General features: G+C 59.8%; 1 protein-coding gene across 4 annotated transcripts in view; it reads right to left on the bottom strand.

The window, feature by feature from the left end:
• Nucleotides 1–15,450, bottom strand: part of FLNC (filamin C) — a 28,473-nt gene extending 13,023 nt beyond the window's left edge. For 3 of the 4 annotated variants that reach the window (XM_058529522.1, XM_058529532.1, XM_058529540.1), the window contains exons 1-21: nt 14,860–15,449; nt 10,262–10,510; nt 8,568–8,665; nt 8,266–8,416; nt 8,052–8,170; nt 7,779–7,856; nt 7,417–7,579; nt 7,041–7,241; nt 5,533–5,670; nt 5,013–5,139; nt 4,725–4,861; nt 4,304–4,497; nt 4,098–4,211; nt 3,297–3,440; nt 2,944–3,067; nt 2,589–2,749; nt 2,292–2,382; nt 2,033–2,202; nt 1,702–1,819; nt 1,345–1,607; nt 398–995 (exon numbers count right to left, since the gene is read on the bottom strand). In XM_058529522.1, the coding sequence (XP_058385505.1) occupies nt 398–995; nt 1,345–1,607; nt 1,702–1,819; nt 2,033–2,202; nt 2,292–2,382; nt 2,589–2,749; nt 2,944–3,067; nt 3,297–3,440; nt 4,098–4,211; nt 4,304–4,497; nt 4,725–4,861; nt 5,013–5,139; nt 5,533–5,670; nt 7,041–7,241; nt 7,417–7,579; nt 7,779–7,856; nt 8,052–8,170; nt 8,266–8,416; nt 8,568–8,665; nt 10,262–10,510; nt 14,860–15,214 (3,793 nt within the window). In that variant the 5' untranslated portion in view covers nt 15,215–15,449. Of the gene's footprint in view, nt 1–397; nt 996–1,344; nt 1,608–1,701; nt 1,820–2,032; nt 2,203–2,291; nt 2,383–2,588; nt 2,750–2,943; nt 3,068–3,296; nt 3,441–4,097; nt 4,212–4,303; nt 4,498–4,724; nt 4,862–5,012; nt 5,140–5,532; nt 5,671–7,040; nt 7,242–7,416; nt 7,580–7,778; nt 7,857–8,051; nt 8,171–8,265; nt 8,417–8,567; nt 8,666–10,261; nt 10,511–14,859 lie in introns of all 4 variants that reach the window. The other variant, XM_058529512.1, reaches the window with a different exon arrangement.
• Nucleotides 15,451–17,594: the final 2,144 nt, after the last annotated feature.

Here is a 17,594-nt window from a genome sequence, read left to right as displayed (position 1 = left end):
GCAGGTGGTACATTCGCATTTACTGAATGGAGCTGAGCTGTCTCCTAGCTCTTGTCACCCTCTACCCCCAAGCTTTCCCTTTGCACCATCTAGAGCAGGGTTCTTAGCTTTTTCAGATCAGGGACCCTTTAAGCTGATGAAAGTTGAGGATCTCCCTAGAAACACGCCCACAGGCAGATGCAGTTTTGCCACAAGAGCGGAGGCAAAGCTCCATGCCCTGCCAGCGCCCTTGGCTCCTTCTCTGAGGTGTCTGAGTGCTAGAGATTCCAGGGCTGCCCCAAAGTCCTCCCTTCACCCCATGGTGCCCCCCTAAGCCCTCAGGCCTGCCTCCCTTCCGCTGACTCCCCTGCCTCCCTGACTAACAACTTGACCAGCTCCTGGCTCCTCTCTCACTTACCGTGTGGCTCCACACCAGGCCCCGAGACCTTGATTCCACTGGTGTCGACAGCAGGCTGCACGTGGACGCGGGTGGGGAATTTGGGTACGGGGTGCCCACCATACTTGATGGTAATCGTGTAGGTGCCAGGGAAGGCGGGGCTGTAGGTGATGTGGTAGGTGCCATCAGCATTGTTGTGGATCAGCACCTCAGCCTTGACGCCAGCGTCCGACAGGATCTCGATGGTCAGCTCAGCCTCGCCCGCCTCCGAGCAGTCCACAGTGAAGGTGGCTGCCTCGCCAGCCTTGCCACGCTCCAGGCCCGGCCCACTTGCCCGCACCTTGCTTGGGTCGAACACGGGCCGGATGGTAGCCTTGAAGGGCGAGCCGGGGATGTGCGCTTCGGCGAACAGGATGTTGATGGTGTACTCGCCCGGCTCCGTGGGCAGGTAGCTTACAGCACATGAGCCATCACCATTGTCCTGGCACTCGATCTTGGCCTCACAGGGGCCCTCCACAGTCAGCCCCAGGCCACCGGTGCCAGCCCCCTTGGTGTCGATGGAGAACGGTGCCGGGGTGCCTACCAGCCCGCCTTTGAGACCAGGGCCATAAGCACAAACCTAGAGGGAGGAGCAGGTATGTGGGTTCCCTCCACTTGGCCTCTCCCATGCCTGGCCTTCATGGCTCCCCACCCAGCTAGGCATCATTAAGTGGAGCAGCTACTACAGACCGAGTGCTTCTAACAATTCCAGGTGCAGAAATGGAGGCAAAGAGATTAAATAATTTGCCCCAGTTAGTGGACCTGGGATTCAAGCCCAGGTCTGATCCAAGGCCAGGTTCTTACTAACTAAGCTGTCTCAACGGCAGCCCCTTTGAGGGTGGGGGATCGCCTGGCCTCTGCCCCTGTGACTCATCCATCTCCCCTACAAGCCCCCAACTCCTAGCTTCCATCAGCCTCTATCACCTCACCTTGGAGGGGTCAGGGGGCAGGACACCCTCCACAGTGAAGGGGCTGCCCGGTACTGGGTGACCGTCATAGGTGATGTCCACCTTGTAGGGCCCCTCCTCAGGGGGCATGTAGCGCACAGCCTGGGCTTCAGCTCCACCCCCCGGCTCCAGCTTGCAGGGGATGGGTCGTCGGGAGGGTGAGGTCATCCGTACATCCAGCTGGCCCTGACCGCCAGCCCCTCGTGTGTTCACGGAGAATGCCTGTTCTTGCCCCACAGCCACCTCTGCATAGGAGGCAAGGGGCACCGTGAGCAGAGGCTGCAGCCCACCCCCTCCCCCAAAACCCCTCACTCCAAGGGCAGCTCTTGCCCCACTTACTACTGTTGAGGCCTTGAACTTTGACTTTGCTGAGGTCCAGAGGCGGTGCCACATTCACCACAAAGGGACTCTTGGGGACAGGGTCCCCACCATAGGTCACTGTCACTGCCATGTTGCCCTATTGGGTACAACAGGAGGTCAGAACTGGGTGGCTTAGACACAGCCTGGTAACATGCCCTTGGCCAATGTGGACCTGAGGCTCAGAGATCCACAGTGAGAGACGATGGGAGGCAGGAAAGGGGCCAAGAACCAGAACTAGCCCTATGCAAGGAAGGAGACCCAGCAGCCAGTCAGCTAGGATGGCCAGGGGCACGGGAGGGGGCAGGCATACCTGCTGGACGGCCGTGTACTTGACGGTGTAGGAGTAGTCATGGTTGTCGATGATTTCAAAGTCCCGCACAGCCTCGCCCTTGCCGGCCCCGGCAAAGTGCACGTCCAGCTTGGCCTTGCCAGCTCCCTTGGTCAGGACCGTGAAGTGAGTGGGCTTCCCAACTTCCACACCTGGAGAGCCCACCCAGAGATGGTGGTGAGGGCCTGGCAGCCACCTAGCCCCAACCCCAGCCCAGCCCAGCCCCTGCCCAGCCACCTACCTGTGCGGTTCAGCCCAGGGCCCTCAGCCTTGACCTTGCTGGCATCATGGGAGGGGTCCACCTTGATGTGGAAGGGGCTGGCAGGGATCTCCTGGATGGAGAAAAGGCTTGGTCAGGGTGGACAAGGGCAGTCTCTGAAAGAGACCCCTTTGTTTCCTCAGAGGCACGCTGCACACACACAGGAAGTGCTCAATCAATGGCTGCGGAATTGTCCCCAAACAACAGCATCTCAAGCTGCTGGTTTAGAATTGGGAGGTGCAGGCCGCTAGTGACTACCGAAAGCTGAGGGAGGGGTACCTGGTTGGCAAACAGCACCATGATGGTGTAGCGGCCAGCCCCTGGGGGTGTGTACTTGACTGTGAAGGTGTCATTGTCATTCTTGATGATGTCAAAGTCGATGTCAGCCTCTGCAGGGCCCACCACGCCAGGGGCGCACTTGATGCCAATGCTCACGTCACCTGAGGGTAGACAGGCAGGGGGCCATGAGTGGGCGGCTCAACAACCTCCCCTATCTGACCAGTCCCACTAGAGCTCTGCCAGGAAGAGCTCTGCCAGGAAACAGCTCTGCCAGGAGTACTAGCCCCACCCGCCCAGACCCACCCAGACACTGCCCCAGTTCCCGTCCCCAACTCCCCCACCCAGCTGGGCGCACCTTGCCCTGCCTCGCTGCAGTCCACGGTGAAATAGGTGGGCTCGTTGGCCTTGAGGCCCGTCTTCTCCACGCCAGGGCCGTACACCTTCACTCTCTCAGGGTGACTGCCCTCTCCCACATTTACCTGTGGGGAGGGGTCAATGCTCAGCATGGTGCCCCTCCCTCAAGGCCCAACCTCTTCCCCAGTGCTATGGGCCCCAGCCTTAGTGGGACCAATCTTAGCTGCTTTGTGGGAGCCTTGAGGTGGGGAGTGGTAACAAGGGCCCAGGGACAGCCAACATCTCCTGTGTGGGGCTCCACCCTCCCTCTGGGACCCCAGGCAGTGGGCACCGGGCAGGGCTCAGAGGACGCACCCGGAAGGGGCTCTTGGGCACGTTGACGCCTCCCCAGGAGATGATGATGGTGTGTTTAATGGGCTTCGTGGGCACGTAGGAGCAGCGGAAGATGCCGTTGCCAGCAGGGAAGACTTTGATGTCTATGGGGCAGCCGTCGGCGTCCTGTGGGCATCACCCAAGCAAGGTACTTAGAGCGCTCTGGCCTCCTCAGAGCACTGGCGCCCTCTGCTGGCCTTGGGCAGTCCTCCTTACCCATCGCCAACTCTCACAGCAGCACCCCCGCGACCCCCCCCCCCCCCGCCCCCAGACCTCAGGCCATACAGCCTAGTGCCCTGTGCTCTGGTGGCCAGGGCTCACCCTGGGAGCTAGGAGACCAGGATCTAGGCCATCTGTGTGGCCTGGTCTCCCAACCAAGGTCTCTCAGGTGTGTTGGCGGGGAAGAGGCTAGGCTAAATCAATGTTCCTAAAATTGAATAATGAACCTTTTAAAGAAGAGTTATCTTCTTAGACCCAAGAATATATTCATTAACCTCTAGGGATCAGTGGACACCAGTTTGAGAAACCGACCTGGGAAACCAATGTCTTAATCCATCCCTCTTTTAATTGCAAATTATTAGTACAAAAATACATAATTGGTAAAAACATGTTTTTAAGATTATTATCAGTAAGAAAATACAACATTTCAAATTTTCCATAGTTCTTACAGACCCATGAGAATCAGTCCTGTGATGCCCAAAGGTCCCTCGTCTAACCTACCTCCACCCTCCCAGGGTCCCTGCCTAGGGCAGTGAGGGGCAGTGGGATTGGACAATGCCCCACCTGGGCATAGAGCTTCAGGTCTCCCTTGCCAGCTGCAGAGGCATCAATGGTGAACTCCGCAGGCTTGTCCACGATACAGCCGGTGGGCTCCAGGCCAGGCCCAAAAGCCTTCACCTGTGCAGGAGCAAGAGAGGAGGGCTGGGTTGGGGACTGGAGGAGGGCCCACTCACGCCATCCCGGGTGGTGTGCAGGAGCTGGGACCACACCTTGTCTGGGAAGCAGTCAGGGGGCGCTGGCTGGATGTGGGCAATGAAGGGCGAGTCGCGGATGTCCTCATCGTCGCAGATGACATGCACAGCATACTCCCCGGGCTCTGTGGGCCAGTACCGCACATCGCAAGAGCCATCCCCCTTGTCATCACACTCGATCTTGGCCTGCGAAGGCCCCTCAATGGAGAAGCCTAGGTGCGAGATGGGGGTGGTCAGAGAGCACAAGAGGCAGCCTGGACACTCAGGCAGGTCCCCCGTCACTACCCAGCACCCCCATCCCAGTCAACCCCATGTCCCATCTACCTGTCTCATCTGGACACTCCCTAGCATTCCCGCCTCCTGTCCCCTAGTCACTCCCCCATATCCCTCCAGCACACCAATCCCCAGCATTCCCACTTGCTGCCACCCAGCCACTTACCCAGTGTCCCCACCTCCGTGCCAATGGCCTCCACCACAAAGTCGGCTGACTTGCCCACCTGCCCAGTTTCCAAACCAGGCCCCCAGGCCCGTACCTTCTGAGCTCCTGCCTCTGGGCTCACCTGTACCTCAAAGGGACTGGGCAAAGAGGGAGCTGGTGTCAATGCCAGGGAGTGCCCTTGCCAGAGGGACCCAACCTCTCTCCCCTCAGAGTCCCAGGTAGCCCCCCTCCCTCCTCCCACCCTGTGAAGGCCTAGACAGGAAGGCATGGGGCGAGCACGGTGCTTACCTGCGGGGGATGGCATAGCCGCCCCAAGTGATGGTCACCACATACTTTCCAGGCACCACAGGGTAGTACTCACACTCGAACACACCGTCCCCAGCCTCCCGCACCTTCACCAGCTCTTCTGTGCCCTCTGAGGAGATGTGGGGCATGGAGGGATCAATGGTCTGTGAGTCCCAGCTCCCCAACCCCCCAGGGAGCCGCTGGGACCCAGGCCCAGCCTGAGGGCAGTGCTGCTAGTGGGCAGAGCTGAAACTCGGGACAGGGACCACACGTCATCCCTGTGCATAGCAGCCCAGCATAGCGTGTAGGGCGGAGAGGATCATTCCCAGCTTATAGACTGGGAAACTGAGGCAGAGGAGACAATGTGCCTGAGATCCCAGGGAGCCTCTGGTTAGTGTCTCTTTGGGGTCTCCCCAGGGGGGAGTGGTGCTGGCTGTCACTGCCCTCAGGGAGTCAGAACCACTGGCTATATTTCCTCCCTGCTCCCTGACCCCCACCACTGGCCCTGGGCCCCGGCACTCACTTGGCCCCTTGACTGTGACCTTGAGCTCTCCACTGCCAGCCCCCTTGGTGAACACCTTGAAGTCAGCCACTTCTTTCACACGCACACCCTTGGGCTGCAGGCCCCGCCCAGAGGCGCGGCAGGCGTTGGGGTTACAGGCTGGGGGGAGGAGGAGAGGGGAGAGCGGGGGTACTGAGGGGCCCTGGACAGAGCCTCCGCCCCTCACCATCTCACTGTGCACAGTCCTTCTGACCCCCTCACAGGCACAGGCCACGGCCTCATGCAACCCTCCCATGTGCTCCCTGGTGTCCCCAACACAACTAGGGCTGCTGGGAGTCATGCTGGGTAGGGAGCCAGCCACAGCCCCCCTCAGTCAGGCTGGTTACACGAAACCTATCCTGCTGGGCTTCTCAGAGTCACTGTTGCTTGGGACAAAGGCATGGCAGAGCCTGGGCAGAGAGTAGAGCAAAGAAAGACAGGGACAGGCCCTTCGCCCACCCCAGGACTATCCACCTAGAGCCATCTGAGCCTTCTCAGAGCCACCATAGCAGCTTTAGGAACTAGTCATGCCACAAAACACTCAGCAATGCCATGGAACCAGAGATACTCCATATAACATGAAGCCTGCCACAGACCATAGGCAATGCATGGAAATCAGCCTGCCATAGAACACGGCCAGTGGCAATGAATCCAGACCTTGCTACTGAACACAGGCCAAAGAACAGTGATCTCAGCCTGCCACGGAACACATAAAATGGCATGGAACCCATGGGGTACCACAAAACACGCAATGACATGTAATCCAGGCCTGCGACAGGACACAGGCAACGGCACGGAACCCGGGGCCTGCCACGGGACATAGGCAATGGCATGGAACCTAGATATCATCACAGACATCATCAGGCAAGTGGTAAAGAAACTAGATCTGCCACAGAACACAGGCAATGGCATGGAACCTGGGGCCTGTCACAGAATGCCACCGAAGGGGGACGATTCCAAACGGCCTGGGCCATGCCACACAGCACAGGTGAGGCCAGTCAGCCATGGCCATGCCTGGCCCCGCCTCCGCTGGAGAGTACTAACGTGGCGCCACTCTCTTGGACTGGTGAACGATAGGCACGGAGGGGGCGAGCGGCGGCAAGGGCTCTGAGTGGCACGGAGAGAACCAAGTGGGGGCAGTCACCACCTGAGGGCCTGGCATACGGGTGCTCACCATATATGCCCCCACTCGTGTGGCCCTGTCGCTTCCCCTCAACTATTCCAAAGTGGCACCTGTCTGGTATCCTTCACGGTGGCCTCCTGACCCTCCTCGGGGGTAGCGGGAGGAGAGATGATCAGGATGAGACCTCTCCGGAGCCCCACCCTCTGGCTGTTCCTTCTGCCCATTTTAAACCTCAGCTGGCTCCCCACTCGCCCTTGGATTCAGTGCTTCATTTCCCATAAATCCTCAGACCCGGAATTTAGTGACAATCCTCTCTGTGTCCTGGCCTTGGCGAGGGTGTCTGTGAGGATGGGCAAAGGGCCTTTACCTTCTGCCACATGGACGGGGAAAGGACTGCGAGTGATGGGGGCACCAGCGAAGGCCACATGCACCGTGTGGGGCCCCTCCATCACAGGCCTGTATGTGCAGCGGAACGTGCTGTCGCCCTTGTCCTCCAGGGCCACCTCCACTGTGTCCCGCCGGCCCTGCGGGTCCACGATCACCACAGCAACATCACCAGTGCCGGCCCCTGCCACAGACAAAGGCCATCAGCCCCTGCTCTGGACACACACAGCTGCTTGGGGCTCCCTCACCCTGAGACCACCCATCCCCTGGCTGGGACCTCTGCCCTGGTCTCCCGTCCATACCTCCTACACACAGTCATGGGCCTGCCCGCCTGACATCCTCCTGGGGCCCATCCTTACCCGCAGTGTAGATGTCAAAGTAGGTGGGTTTGTTGGCCACGTTGCCCACAGGCTCCAGGCCAGGGCCACGGGCTGAGACCTTGTTGGCATCTCCCAGGGCCATGCCCACGTTCACCTCAAAGGGGCTACGTTCAATGTTCTGGCCAGCAAAGAGCACGGTCACCTGGGGGTCAGGAGTCAAAGGTTGGCTTGTAGGGGAGAGCAGTTCTGAGAGGTGGTGGAGGGGGAGAGCAGAGCCAAGCAGGGTGAGAGGTGGGGGGCTGGTGCCCCGGGCTGGGGTGCCAGCTGAGAGAGGGTCCAGTCAGCCAGAGCGAAGGATCTGAATGGGATGGGGAGCACAGGGGAGGGCCCGCGGGAGATACCTTGTGCAACCCAGCAACCTTGGGCACGTAGGAGACAGCATAGGTGCGGTCCTTGTCGTTGTTGGGAACCACCTTCGCCTATTGGGAAGGGAAAAGATTGGAAGTAGTCCCTCTTGACCCCACAGTGCCGGCGGCCCCCAGGGTGAAGCCTCCCCCAGTCTCCAGCATAGTGGGTGGCTCTGGCAGCCATCTCCAGGCCATTCTGTTGTTGGCCTGTGGTCTCCGGTTCCAATCCCATGCTACTCTCTCTTGCCCCCAGTGGCCTCTCCATACCTCCTCGGTGTGGCCCTCGGGATCCTCAATGTAGACCAGCACCTCACCCACACCGGCATCCACCGTCTGCACGGTGAAGTGGGCAGGCTGCAGCACCGTGTTGCCCTGGGGCTCGATGCCTGAGGGGCAGAAGGCAGAGCCACATTACTTAGGGAGACCTGTCCTAGCATGTGCCCAGCTGCGTGGGGAGGGCTGTCAGGGGCTCAACACATACCAGGCCCATAGGCAATGGCCTTCTTGGGGTTCAGCTGCTTGGAGCGAACAGGGGCACCAGGTTTGAGCTTGGCCTTGGGGAACTGTGACAAGTAGGTCATGACAGAATGCTCATCCACGTTGGGGTCCACAATCTCCTCGGGGGCAATCACCTGCCACAGGGAGGAACAGAGTTACAGGGTGCCCTCCTGAACTGGCAACCCCAGTTCTCACTCACATCCTGACCGGGTTCGTTACAGACCCAACCTCCACCCCTGGCGCTCCAGCCCCTATGCTGTCCCCCTACCCCATCTGCAAGGGTACCTGGGGCACCCCGAGCCAGTCGTCCGCCTGCTGCATGGCCTCCCGGGCGTTCTCCACAGGCTGGTTGGGGTCCCAGGCCTCCCAGTCGGGGCAAAGGCCTGGAGAGACGGAGGACGGAGACGATGATTAGGAGAAAGCAGTCAGCCAGAACGCAGAGCATCTGTCATCCAACACCCTCACAGGCTGTGGGTTCACACGCCCTCCCACGCAGCTCTCGGCCCCTGACTAGCCAGGTTCCTGCTGACCCTCAACATTATGGCCCATCAGCTGGGATGCCCATCACTGTTGAGAGGCACAGCAGCCCTGCCTAGCACCAACAATGAGGCTTTCTGTCCTGGCTGACGCAGCCTGGCACCAGCCCTGCCAGCCGGCCTCCTGCCTGCCCAGGCCCCAGCACAGACCCTGAATACCAGACCCCTAAGAGGGTACCTCCCAGACCCCTCCTGCCTCATTCCAGCTGCCTCAAGGGTGGGAGAGGAGTCAGAGTCCCTGTCACATATGCCTCCAACCCATCCCCTAGAAGGTCTTCTCACAGCTGCCCTCAAGTCCTAGATCTCCAAGCACTTCCCACGTCCACCTGAGGGCATAAGACTCTCTTTCCTCCCTAACTGACCACTTGGGGAAACTAAGGATCGAAGGGCCTGTTGGGAGAGGATGGGTTCTCCTCTATGGCACCCAGAACCCAGCCCTCTTAACAGAAAGAATGCTGAGGCAGCCCCAGATCACTCCTGTGAAGGAGTGCAGGGGTGGGAGGTGCTTGGTCCAGGCCAAAGCCAGGAGGAGGGGGCGATGCTCCTCAGCGGGGAGGGGGCCGGCTCAAAGGCTGGAATCCATGACTGGCCGGAACAGCTGAGCTCACTGCTGGCAGCCGCATCAGCTGTGGGCAATGGCTCAGCAGCTGGGAATGCTTCCCAGGCGGCGGTGCCCCTGCCTCCCACCCCCTGCTCCCCAGCTGACCCCAGGCTGGGGGAGGACTCTCCCAAGGGGCCATGGCTCCCCAGAGGCAGAGCTGACCGACCCAAGGGGGAGACCTATCTTCTCCGGAGATGAGGGTCACGGGGTAGGGCTCCAGCCTGTGAAGCCTCAGTCTCCTCATGGGCCCTGAGCCGCCCCACCTGACCAGGCCAGGGCCTACACTGAGAGGGTAGGGCTGGGTCACCTGCCACTGGGCAGGGCCACACCAGTCTCAGCCCACATCATCCTGGGCCTCAGCCCCTTCTCAAGGCTGTCCCAGGGTCTCACAAAGAGGATCCTTCTCGGGCTGTAACTCCTGGCCTTCTTGCTATAAGTCCCACCACATTTCCTTTCTCTCAGTTGAGCAGAAATGGCACCCATATAGCAAAATAGGAAGTTCATGGAGCAGGTGTTTGAGGCCCTGGACTCTAGTTCAGTTCTGCCAGATAAGCTGTGTGGTCTTGGACAAGTCACTGGTCCTCTCTGGACCTCAGTGTCCTTGTTTGTAAAAGGAGGGCTTCTAAACCTTTTCCTGCTGCTGCAGGATCTGGCACAGCCATCAGGAAGGGCCTGACTCCAGCAGTGATTCTCAGCTGGAGCAGGGGGCAAACCCCACAGGTGCTCCTCATCCCCCAGCCCTGACATATGCATTCTGATAACCATAGGCCTCAGTACCACCAGCTCATTCCAGCTCTCTTTTTGGTCTACGAGCTCCACGGCAGGCCTGCAGGCCCACTCACCAGGGGCACAGTTGTCCACCAGGGCGCCCAGAGCTTTGCCATCCTGCCAGTCGCGGTTGAAGTTGGTGATGGGCAGTTGGGGCACCTTGTTCTGGATCCAGCCAAGCAGACGCTGCTTGGGTGTCTGTTTGCGGGCATCTTCATCATCCTCATCTTCCCACATGGGCATGGAGATGGAGTAGTGCAGGATCAGCGTCCAGATCAGGCCCAGGATCAGCTTCAGATTCCCATCCACAATGGCCTTGCTGTCTGCAGAGCAGAGGGGACAAACTGGGCTCGGGGGGCCCTCCCTGTGCTGCCCAGCTCCTGAGGCAGCTGCTAGAGTGCTGGGGTCAGGCCTACTACCTCTGGAACCCACCCCCTTCTCTGCCTACCAAATTCTCTCCCTCCCGCAAGGCCCAGCCCAGAGGCCATCTCCTTCATGGATTCCGGAATGAGGCTGCTTCCCAGTGTGTTCCTGCAGTCGGTACTTGCACCTCTATCACAACACTCGAGGGGGCCTCCTACTGGGCTACAGGCATCCATGCAATGATCTGGGATTGGAAGCCTCTTGGGGGCAGACATTGTTTTGTTTCATTTTTTCGCAGTTTTTTTGAGGTATGCTTGACACACAACGAACGGCACATATCTGAGAGTACAACTGGATAAGCTTGGACAATACGCATATACCCACAAAGCCATCACTGCAAGTCAAGATAGTAAACCCCTCCATCCCTTCCTCGGGTTTTCTTGCGTGTACTCCTTTGTGATCCCTCCGCTGCCTCTGCTTGTCCCCTCTTCCCAGGCAACAACTGATCTGCTCTCGGTCACCATAGATGAGTTTGCGTTTTCTAGACTTTTCTAGAAATGGATCATACAGTATGTACTCTTTTCTGATCTGGCTTCTTTCACTCTAGACACTGGATTTTCTCTCTCTATACTCAGAGCCTAGAACTTAGTAAGGTCTCAATAAATACTGGTTGAATGAATGAATGTTTTAAAAACTGAAGTTGGAGAGGAGTAGGACCAACCTGGTTCCAGCCAAATTCTACTCGGAACGCCATAAAAGGCTTTTGGAACAAAGTCCTGGGAGGAGGGAGGGGGTACAATGCACACTCTGTTGAGGCTTGAAAATCATGTTTTCAAATGCTGGGGCCAGTAGGATTTCACAAGAGCCACGAGAAATGTCACCCATGTGGACTCAAGTCTCAGAAGCTGAGGCTCTACCCATTCCCTCCTTTGAGGAGTACTAGGGACCAGAACTGGTTCCCCAAGATTTAGAGGGCCTAGTTCCCCTTTAACAGCCAGAGAGAAATATCCAGGAGCCAAGGGTGACCTAGAGTGTAAATCTTTGGAAACCAGCTTATTCGTAGAGGACAATGCAGGCCTGAAATCCATCAGCTTCCCCAGCACTGCTTTTAGGAGGTTGGGAGGGGACGGAAGACTCGGTCTTGTTTACTGGTGTTGCCAGAGAGATGGAATAGGGTGGGGCTGGAAGGGCCCCCTTACACATCTTTTCCTGCTTCCCCTCTAGATCTTGGGGGATGGACAGCATTAGGAGACCGAGGGTTTGGGGAACCCTAGCATCTCCCATCCCACCCCCATCTGCCCCCAAGAGGGGAATCTCAGTCTCTCTGATCCTCCGGCCCTGGGCTCTGGTCCCCCTGGCTCCCCCACCCTTTCACTGATTCATCCTTCCTTCCCTAGCAGCTCCCCGGCCCACCCCCTCTCCCCCTGGCTCCACTGCAGCACAATGGTTTGGCAGCTTTCAGATTCCATGACACACTCACTCCCAGCCTCCCGGTGCGGTGCTTTCTCTCTCAAACACACAGGCCCACAACACTTTCACACAGTCTTGACACCCAGTGCCCCACAGCCTCTCCCGACCCTGACTCCAAAACTGGTGCTCACACACCCAGAAGAGCCAGATCCCTGGGAGGGAAGCCTTGAGGCTACTGGGGGTGGAGGCGGGAGGGCTGAGGGAGGGCCTTCATATTTGCTACAGAGAGAGGTTTCTCCCCAGCAACTGGCCCTGGGCCAGACAGCAAGTGGTCCGGTGCGGCTTGGGGCAGGAGAGGGGTGGGGCCCAGAGTCCCACTCTGGTAGCAATGACCTTCCTCTCACTCACCCGCCTCAGAGGGCAGGCAGAGGGAGGGGAGGTCAGCTCCAGCCAGGCTTCCTCCCTCACACCCCATGAGCGAGCCACCACTGCCCTGCCTGCCTAGGGATACCCCCAACGGGGCGGGAGGAGCCAACGGCCAGTCCCTGAGGCCACCCCAGGCCTCAAGTGGAGGGGTAGGACAGAGGGCCAGGAGAGGGAGGTGCCGGGACAGCTGCTGCCCCCTCCCGCCCCTCCTTTGGCTGTTGGCTCAAGGAGAAGGAATAGCAACTGGGGAACAGCTGCGGGACAGAGCTGCCTCACAGGCCTCTTTGTTCCGAGGGGCTGAGGGGGTGGTGGGGGCCGAGACAGGGGTAACAGGGTAAGAAGGGCACGCAGCTCCTCAGCCCAGACTGAGTACCCCCTCCTTCAGGTGGATGTCTCAGCCCCCAGCTTCCACTCCACTCCTAGAAATGGAAGTGGGGAGTCTTTTTGACCCCCCACTCCCAAGTGCCCAGACGCTCAATTTCAGTCCAGAGACAACACCCAGAGAGGGTATTGGGCAGCCCCTTCCTGGGCAGCCCCTTCCCACCTCTAAGTGGGACAGAGGGAATAGAGTAAGCAGGATGCTGCTCCTGGCGGGGAACCCCTTTCCGTCTCCTCAGCATTGGGCAGCCCCTGCCGCCTGTGTCCCCTCCCCTCCAGCCTCAGCCTCAGGCCTAGCAGCTGAATTGCTGACAGCTTATCTCATCAGTGCGAGTGAGCCACTTGGCCCAAATGGGGAATGGCTCCCCTTCCTCTCAGCAGGAACCGAGGAGCTTCCCTCCCACCCCCAAACCAGCTTTTGCTTCTTTCCCCTCTACTCTGAGCCGGCCCCTCCACAGTTGAGCCAAGGGGCCGGAGCCAGGCACCACCATGGGGGAGGGGAGAGGTGCGCTCAGGAAGGATGAGGCCTGGAGAGCGGCCCAGCGCCCCCACAGCGGGGAGGGGAGGGGAAGCCTGAGTAGTTTCCTATAAACTCTTGGTGAGGCCCCAGCTCTCCCCTCGGTGACCCCACCTGGGACAGTCAGTCCTGTCTGTCAAATCCCAATGTGCAGGGGAATGACCGCCCCAGGGCAGACTGTGTCTGACCACCCGCCCCCCCAACGCACGCGCACACACACACTCTGGGAGCCCTCAGCCCCAGCACACACACCAGGGCCCCCTCCCCCACCCCCTGTCCTCAGGCTTGTCCTTCTGGAAAGCTCAGAGACATCTGCTGTGTCACGGAGGCAGGGCTATTTCCAGGCCCCAGCGAGCGGGTGGGGTGGGGGGGCAGTATTGGGGCAGGAGGGGGTAAAGCCTAGAGAGGGGACTGGACAGGGCAAAGGGCCCCGGCCTGACTTCAGCTGCTAATTCAGGAGGCCTAGCGATGCCCTGAGGGAGAGTGGGGGTGGACATTCAATTATCTGGGGAAGTTTCTGGGGCAGCCTGGTGGAGGAGGCACCTGACCCCAGGTGAAACTTCCCTCCTGTGGCCCTAGGGTGCAGCGCCCAAGGGCCTTTCCTGTAAATCACAGCAGGACTCTTAAGAGCTCAGCACAGGGGTAGGGGGTCTTCCCCTCGCCCCCAGCCTGCAGGGACGACCACAGGACAGTGGGGAGAGGGGCAGCCTCTCGCCACTCAGAGCTCATTTGCTCCTCAGCTCCCTAGCCTAGAGTACCTCCCCCACCCCCACCCAACACTGACACACCTTCCAAATCTGGTTACACTCAATGACTTCCTCCCTTCTACAGGCTTCCCCTCCCTCCCCTCAGCCCAGACCGTTAGCTGCAGCCAATCCCGGCTTAGGGGGTGGGCTGGGGCTAGACACCGACGTCCAGGAGCCCCCTCCCGGACAGGCCGAACCGCGCGAAGGCTAGGCAGGGGTTAAGGCTCCCTGCGCTCGCTCAGTGCCTTTTTAGGTTTCTGAGGCTGGGCCCTGCCTGCCCCGGCCCCCGCGCCTGAACCCAGCTGCTGAGCACATGCCTGCCCCGCCACCAGCTCTCCCTCTGCCTCAGAGCCCTTGGATCAGGCCGTGGTTGGGACCTGCCTTCAGCCCGCTCCTCCCCTGTGGAGGTGCTGGGAGGCTGGGAAGCCATTTGCTTTGTTTGGGGGGAGACGCCCCCAGGAATCAGTAATGGGCACTGGCCCTGTCCTCTCAAGCATGGGCTGGGGTTGCCCGATGGCAGGAAAGGGGACAATGAGTAGAAGCGGGTTGGTGGGAGTGGGTGGAGGGAGCTTGAAGCTGGAGGACTCGGGAAGAGTAAGGTCTGGTCCTCGGGCCCCCTCCGGGATGCCGGCTGTCCTGCGCGGGCTGTGAAGGCACTGCCCGCGTGGCCTGCGTCGGAGGGCGGGAGAGCCGGGGCCGGGGTCCTCTCCCTGCGCCGGGGGCCGCTCTCTGCCCTCTCTCTCAGCTCCCCGCGCGCACCCAGCACCGTGTCCCCTGCCCCCACGGGCCAACCCATCCTCGGTGCACTCTCGCCCTCCCCGCCCACACTGACCGATGGACACGAGCTTGATGTGCTCGCGCTCGAGGAACTCGAGGGCCACGGACACGTTCTCCAGCTTCATCTGGCGGAAGTTGGGGCGCGGGTGGAACTTGCGGTACATGCGCTTCTGGCTGAGCACCTCGAGCAGCGCGATGAGGCGCAGCCCGTCGCTGAGGTCGCGCTGCAGGTCGGTCAGGCGCTTGCCCACGCACTTGAGGTGCTCGTTGCACCAGCGCGTGAACGTGTTCTGCTGGATCTTCTTCCACGGCGCGTCCTCCGCCAGGTCCTTCTCCGTGGACGGCATGTCGTCCGCCTCGTCGCCCAGGCCGAGGCCGGCGGGCTCCGAGTAGCCGCTGTTGTTCATCATGCTGGCGCGGGCTGGGGCGAGGGCTGCGGGCCGGCTCGGCTGGGCTGGGCTCGGGTTGGGGCGCTGTCAGGGGGCGCTGTCGGGGCGCGACGGCGGGACTCGCAGCTCCGCGCTGCGCTGCTCTCACTTCTCTCGCGCCCTGGCTGGCGGGTCACGGCGGGCCTCCTCGGCTTCTCGGCCGCCTCTCTCTCTCTCTCCCTCCGGGGGCGGAGCGGTGCTCGGGAAGTGCGGGCCGGGCCGGGGCGGGGGGTTTAAGAAGCCCCCGAGCCGCGCTCCCCCCGCTGTGCCCGCGGCCCCCGGGTCCACGTCAGAGCGCCGGCCTCCCAGGAATGCCGCCCGGCCCGCGGGTGGGGGCCGCGCCGCGCCGGCCGCCCCGCCTCCTCCGCCCCTCCCCCACGCGGCCGAGCGGCGGGACAGGGGGTCCCACCCCGGCCCGGGTCTGCGGCCCAGGGGAGCTCGGTCCCCGGTCCTGGTCCCCAAGGCCGCCCCGCTGGAGAGGTCAATAGTGGAGCTGGAAGGTGGGGGGTGAGGGCACCCAACACCCCAAAACTAAGCATTGCCAGTCGCAGATGAAATATGCCCTCTCCACACCCCGCGGGGCTAAAGAGATAAATAAGGAAACTGAGGCCAGTGGTTAGGGCAAAATACATTGATCTGGTGTTGACAAAATTTTCTGTCTGAGTTGGTGGCAGGGCCATTGACAGGGTCTAGGAGTCCGGGCTCCTAGCCCCGGGGTATTGTCCACCTGCGGACAGGGAAGGGAAGTGTGTGTGCTTGTGTAGAGACAGACTGAGAGGAAGTAGGGACACTGCCCAGGTCAATTAGGGAGAAGGCTTGGGGGGCTGCTCTGCTTTACAGGTAGCAAAGTCTCATTTGAGGCCCAAACCCAGGGTTCCAGGAGAAAGACTAGGCTGCCCCTGACTCAGTGTGCCTGTCACCAGCCGGTTTGGCCTCATCCCTTCAGAATGAAGCTGAGCTCAGTAAAAGAGTACCCAGTGAGTCACACTGTGGGCCCCCCCCCATCAAGTCTGACTCAACCAAGGTGATGTGAGAGGAGAGAGAGACTCTGTCCGGTAGTACTAGGGAGCCCCCTGGGCAATGTGCCCATTTGGGCCACAGGGTAGATCCTTCCAGAAAAAGAACGGGTTAGCCAGACACAAACAGGGAGAGCCCTGCCCAGAGCAGCCAGGGGGAAACGTGCCGGGGGGCCGGTGGGCAGGGAGAGCCCAAGGGAGCCAGCCAGGAACCTAGGCAAGACTGGGCTCAGGGCAAGCCAAGGGTGGCTGGAGGCCTAGGGAATGGTGACAGAAAGGAAACTGAGGCACTTAAAACAGAGGAGCTGGCCTGGGAGGGGTGAAAGAGCTGTAGACTCTACTTAGATAAAGAGAATATATATTCTGCAATTCTGTAGCATACATGTATTCCATATATCCTTTAGGCCAAACTTCCTCAGCTTTTCTATCTTTCTAGACCCAGTAAGTTTGGCCCAAACAGCCCTTAACTCAAGCTGTGTGATGACTGAAGTTTGGGAAGGTTCTGGGACCTTATAGGTGAATCATTCTACCTTTTTCCTCTTCTCCCCCCAGGCCCAGTGAAAAGGAAGGGGATAGTGGGCATCTTTGCGGACTGTCTCCCCAAGGGCAAAAGGAGGGCAATCGCCCTTATGGAGCTCAGAAAGAAGTTCAGGGGTTTTGTGGCGGGCAGTGCTTATGGTGAAAGGGGTCCATGAATGATTTCTTTCCCTTCTCATTAGGTAGAGAGGGGGAGGAGTAGAGAAGAGACCAGTAACAGAAAAGGGAGCTGCTGTGTGTGGCTTGGGAGAGGAGGAGCTCTGGGGGCCCTGATAGTGACAGGCGAGGTATAAATAGCTTGAGCCCTTCGGCTCATGTTCTGTCGGCTGCCTGTGACGAGGTGCTCAGGAATTCCACTCTCTTATTGGCACCCCACCTCCCTATCTCCAGAACTCTCATCCCCCCATGCCACCTTTGTCCCATGGCCAAAACTAACCATCAGGCATCAGTGCTGTCTGTCTGCTTGAGAGGCTGAGCTCTCCTATGGAGAGATGCCCAGCTCCTGGGGACACATGACACATCGCTGGGTCTCACAAGGGAACTGTGTGTATGTGTAAAAAGGTAGACTTTTGGCACCCAATCTAAGGTGCCAACTCAGGGCTCAGCAACGTTGTCTTTGAAGCCCTGATGAAGAAACTGAGGTACAGATCTGAGAAAGAATGAATTCCTCTCCCTGAGCTGCTGGGGAGGAGAGAAAGGGGTAAGGTGGGTTTGCTTGGAGCTGACAGCACCTTTACAAACCCTAATGGCACACAGTCCTGTTTTGTGGCATTACCTGAGGTCCCTCAGTCAGTTGAGGGCCTCTGTTA

Source organism: Diceros bicornis, chromosome 3 (genome assembly GCF_020826845.1).
Source record: "Diceros bicornis minor isolate mBicDic1 chromosome 3, mDicBic1.mat.cur, whole genome shotgun sequence".
NCBI lineage: Eukaryota > Metazoa > Chordata > Mammalia > Perissodactyla > Rhinocerotidae > Diceros > Diceros bicornis.
The sequence above is the reverse complement of the archived record's forward strand: the minus strand, read 5'-3'. Positions and strand labels throughout refer to the sequence as shown.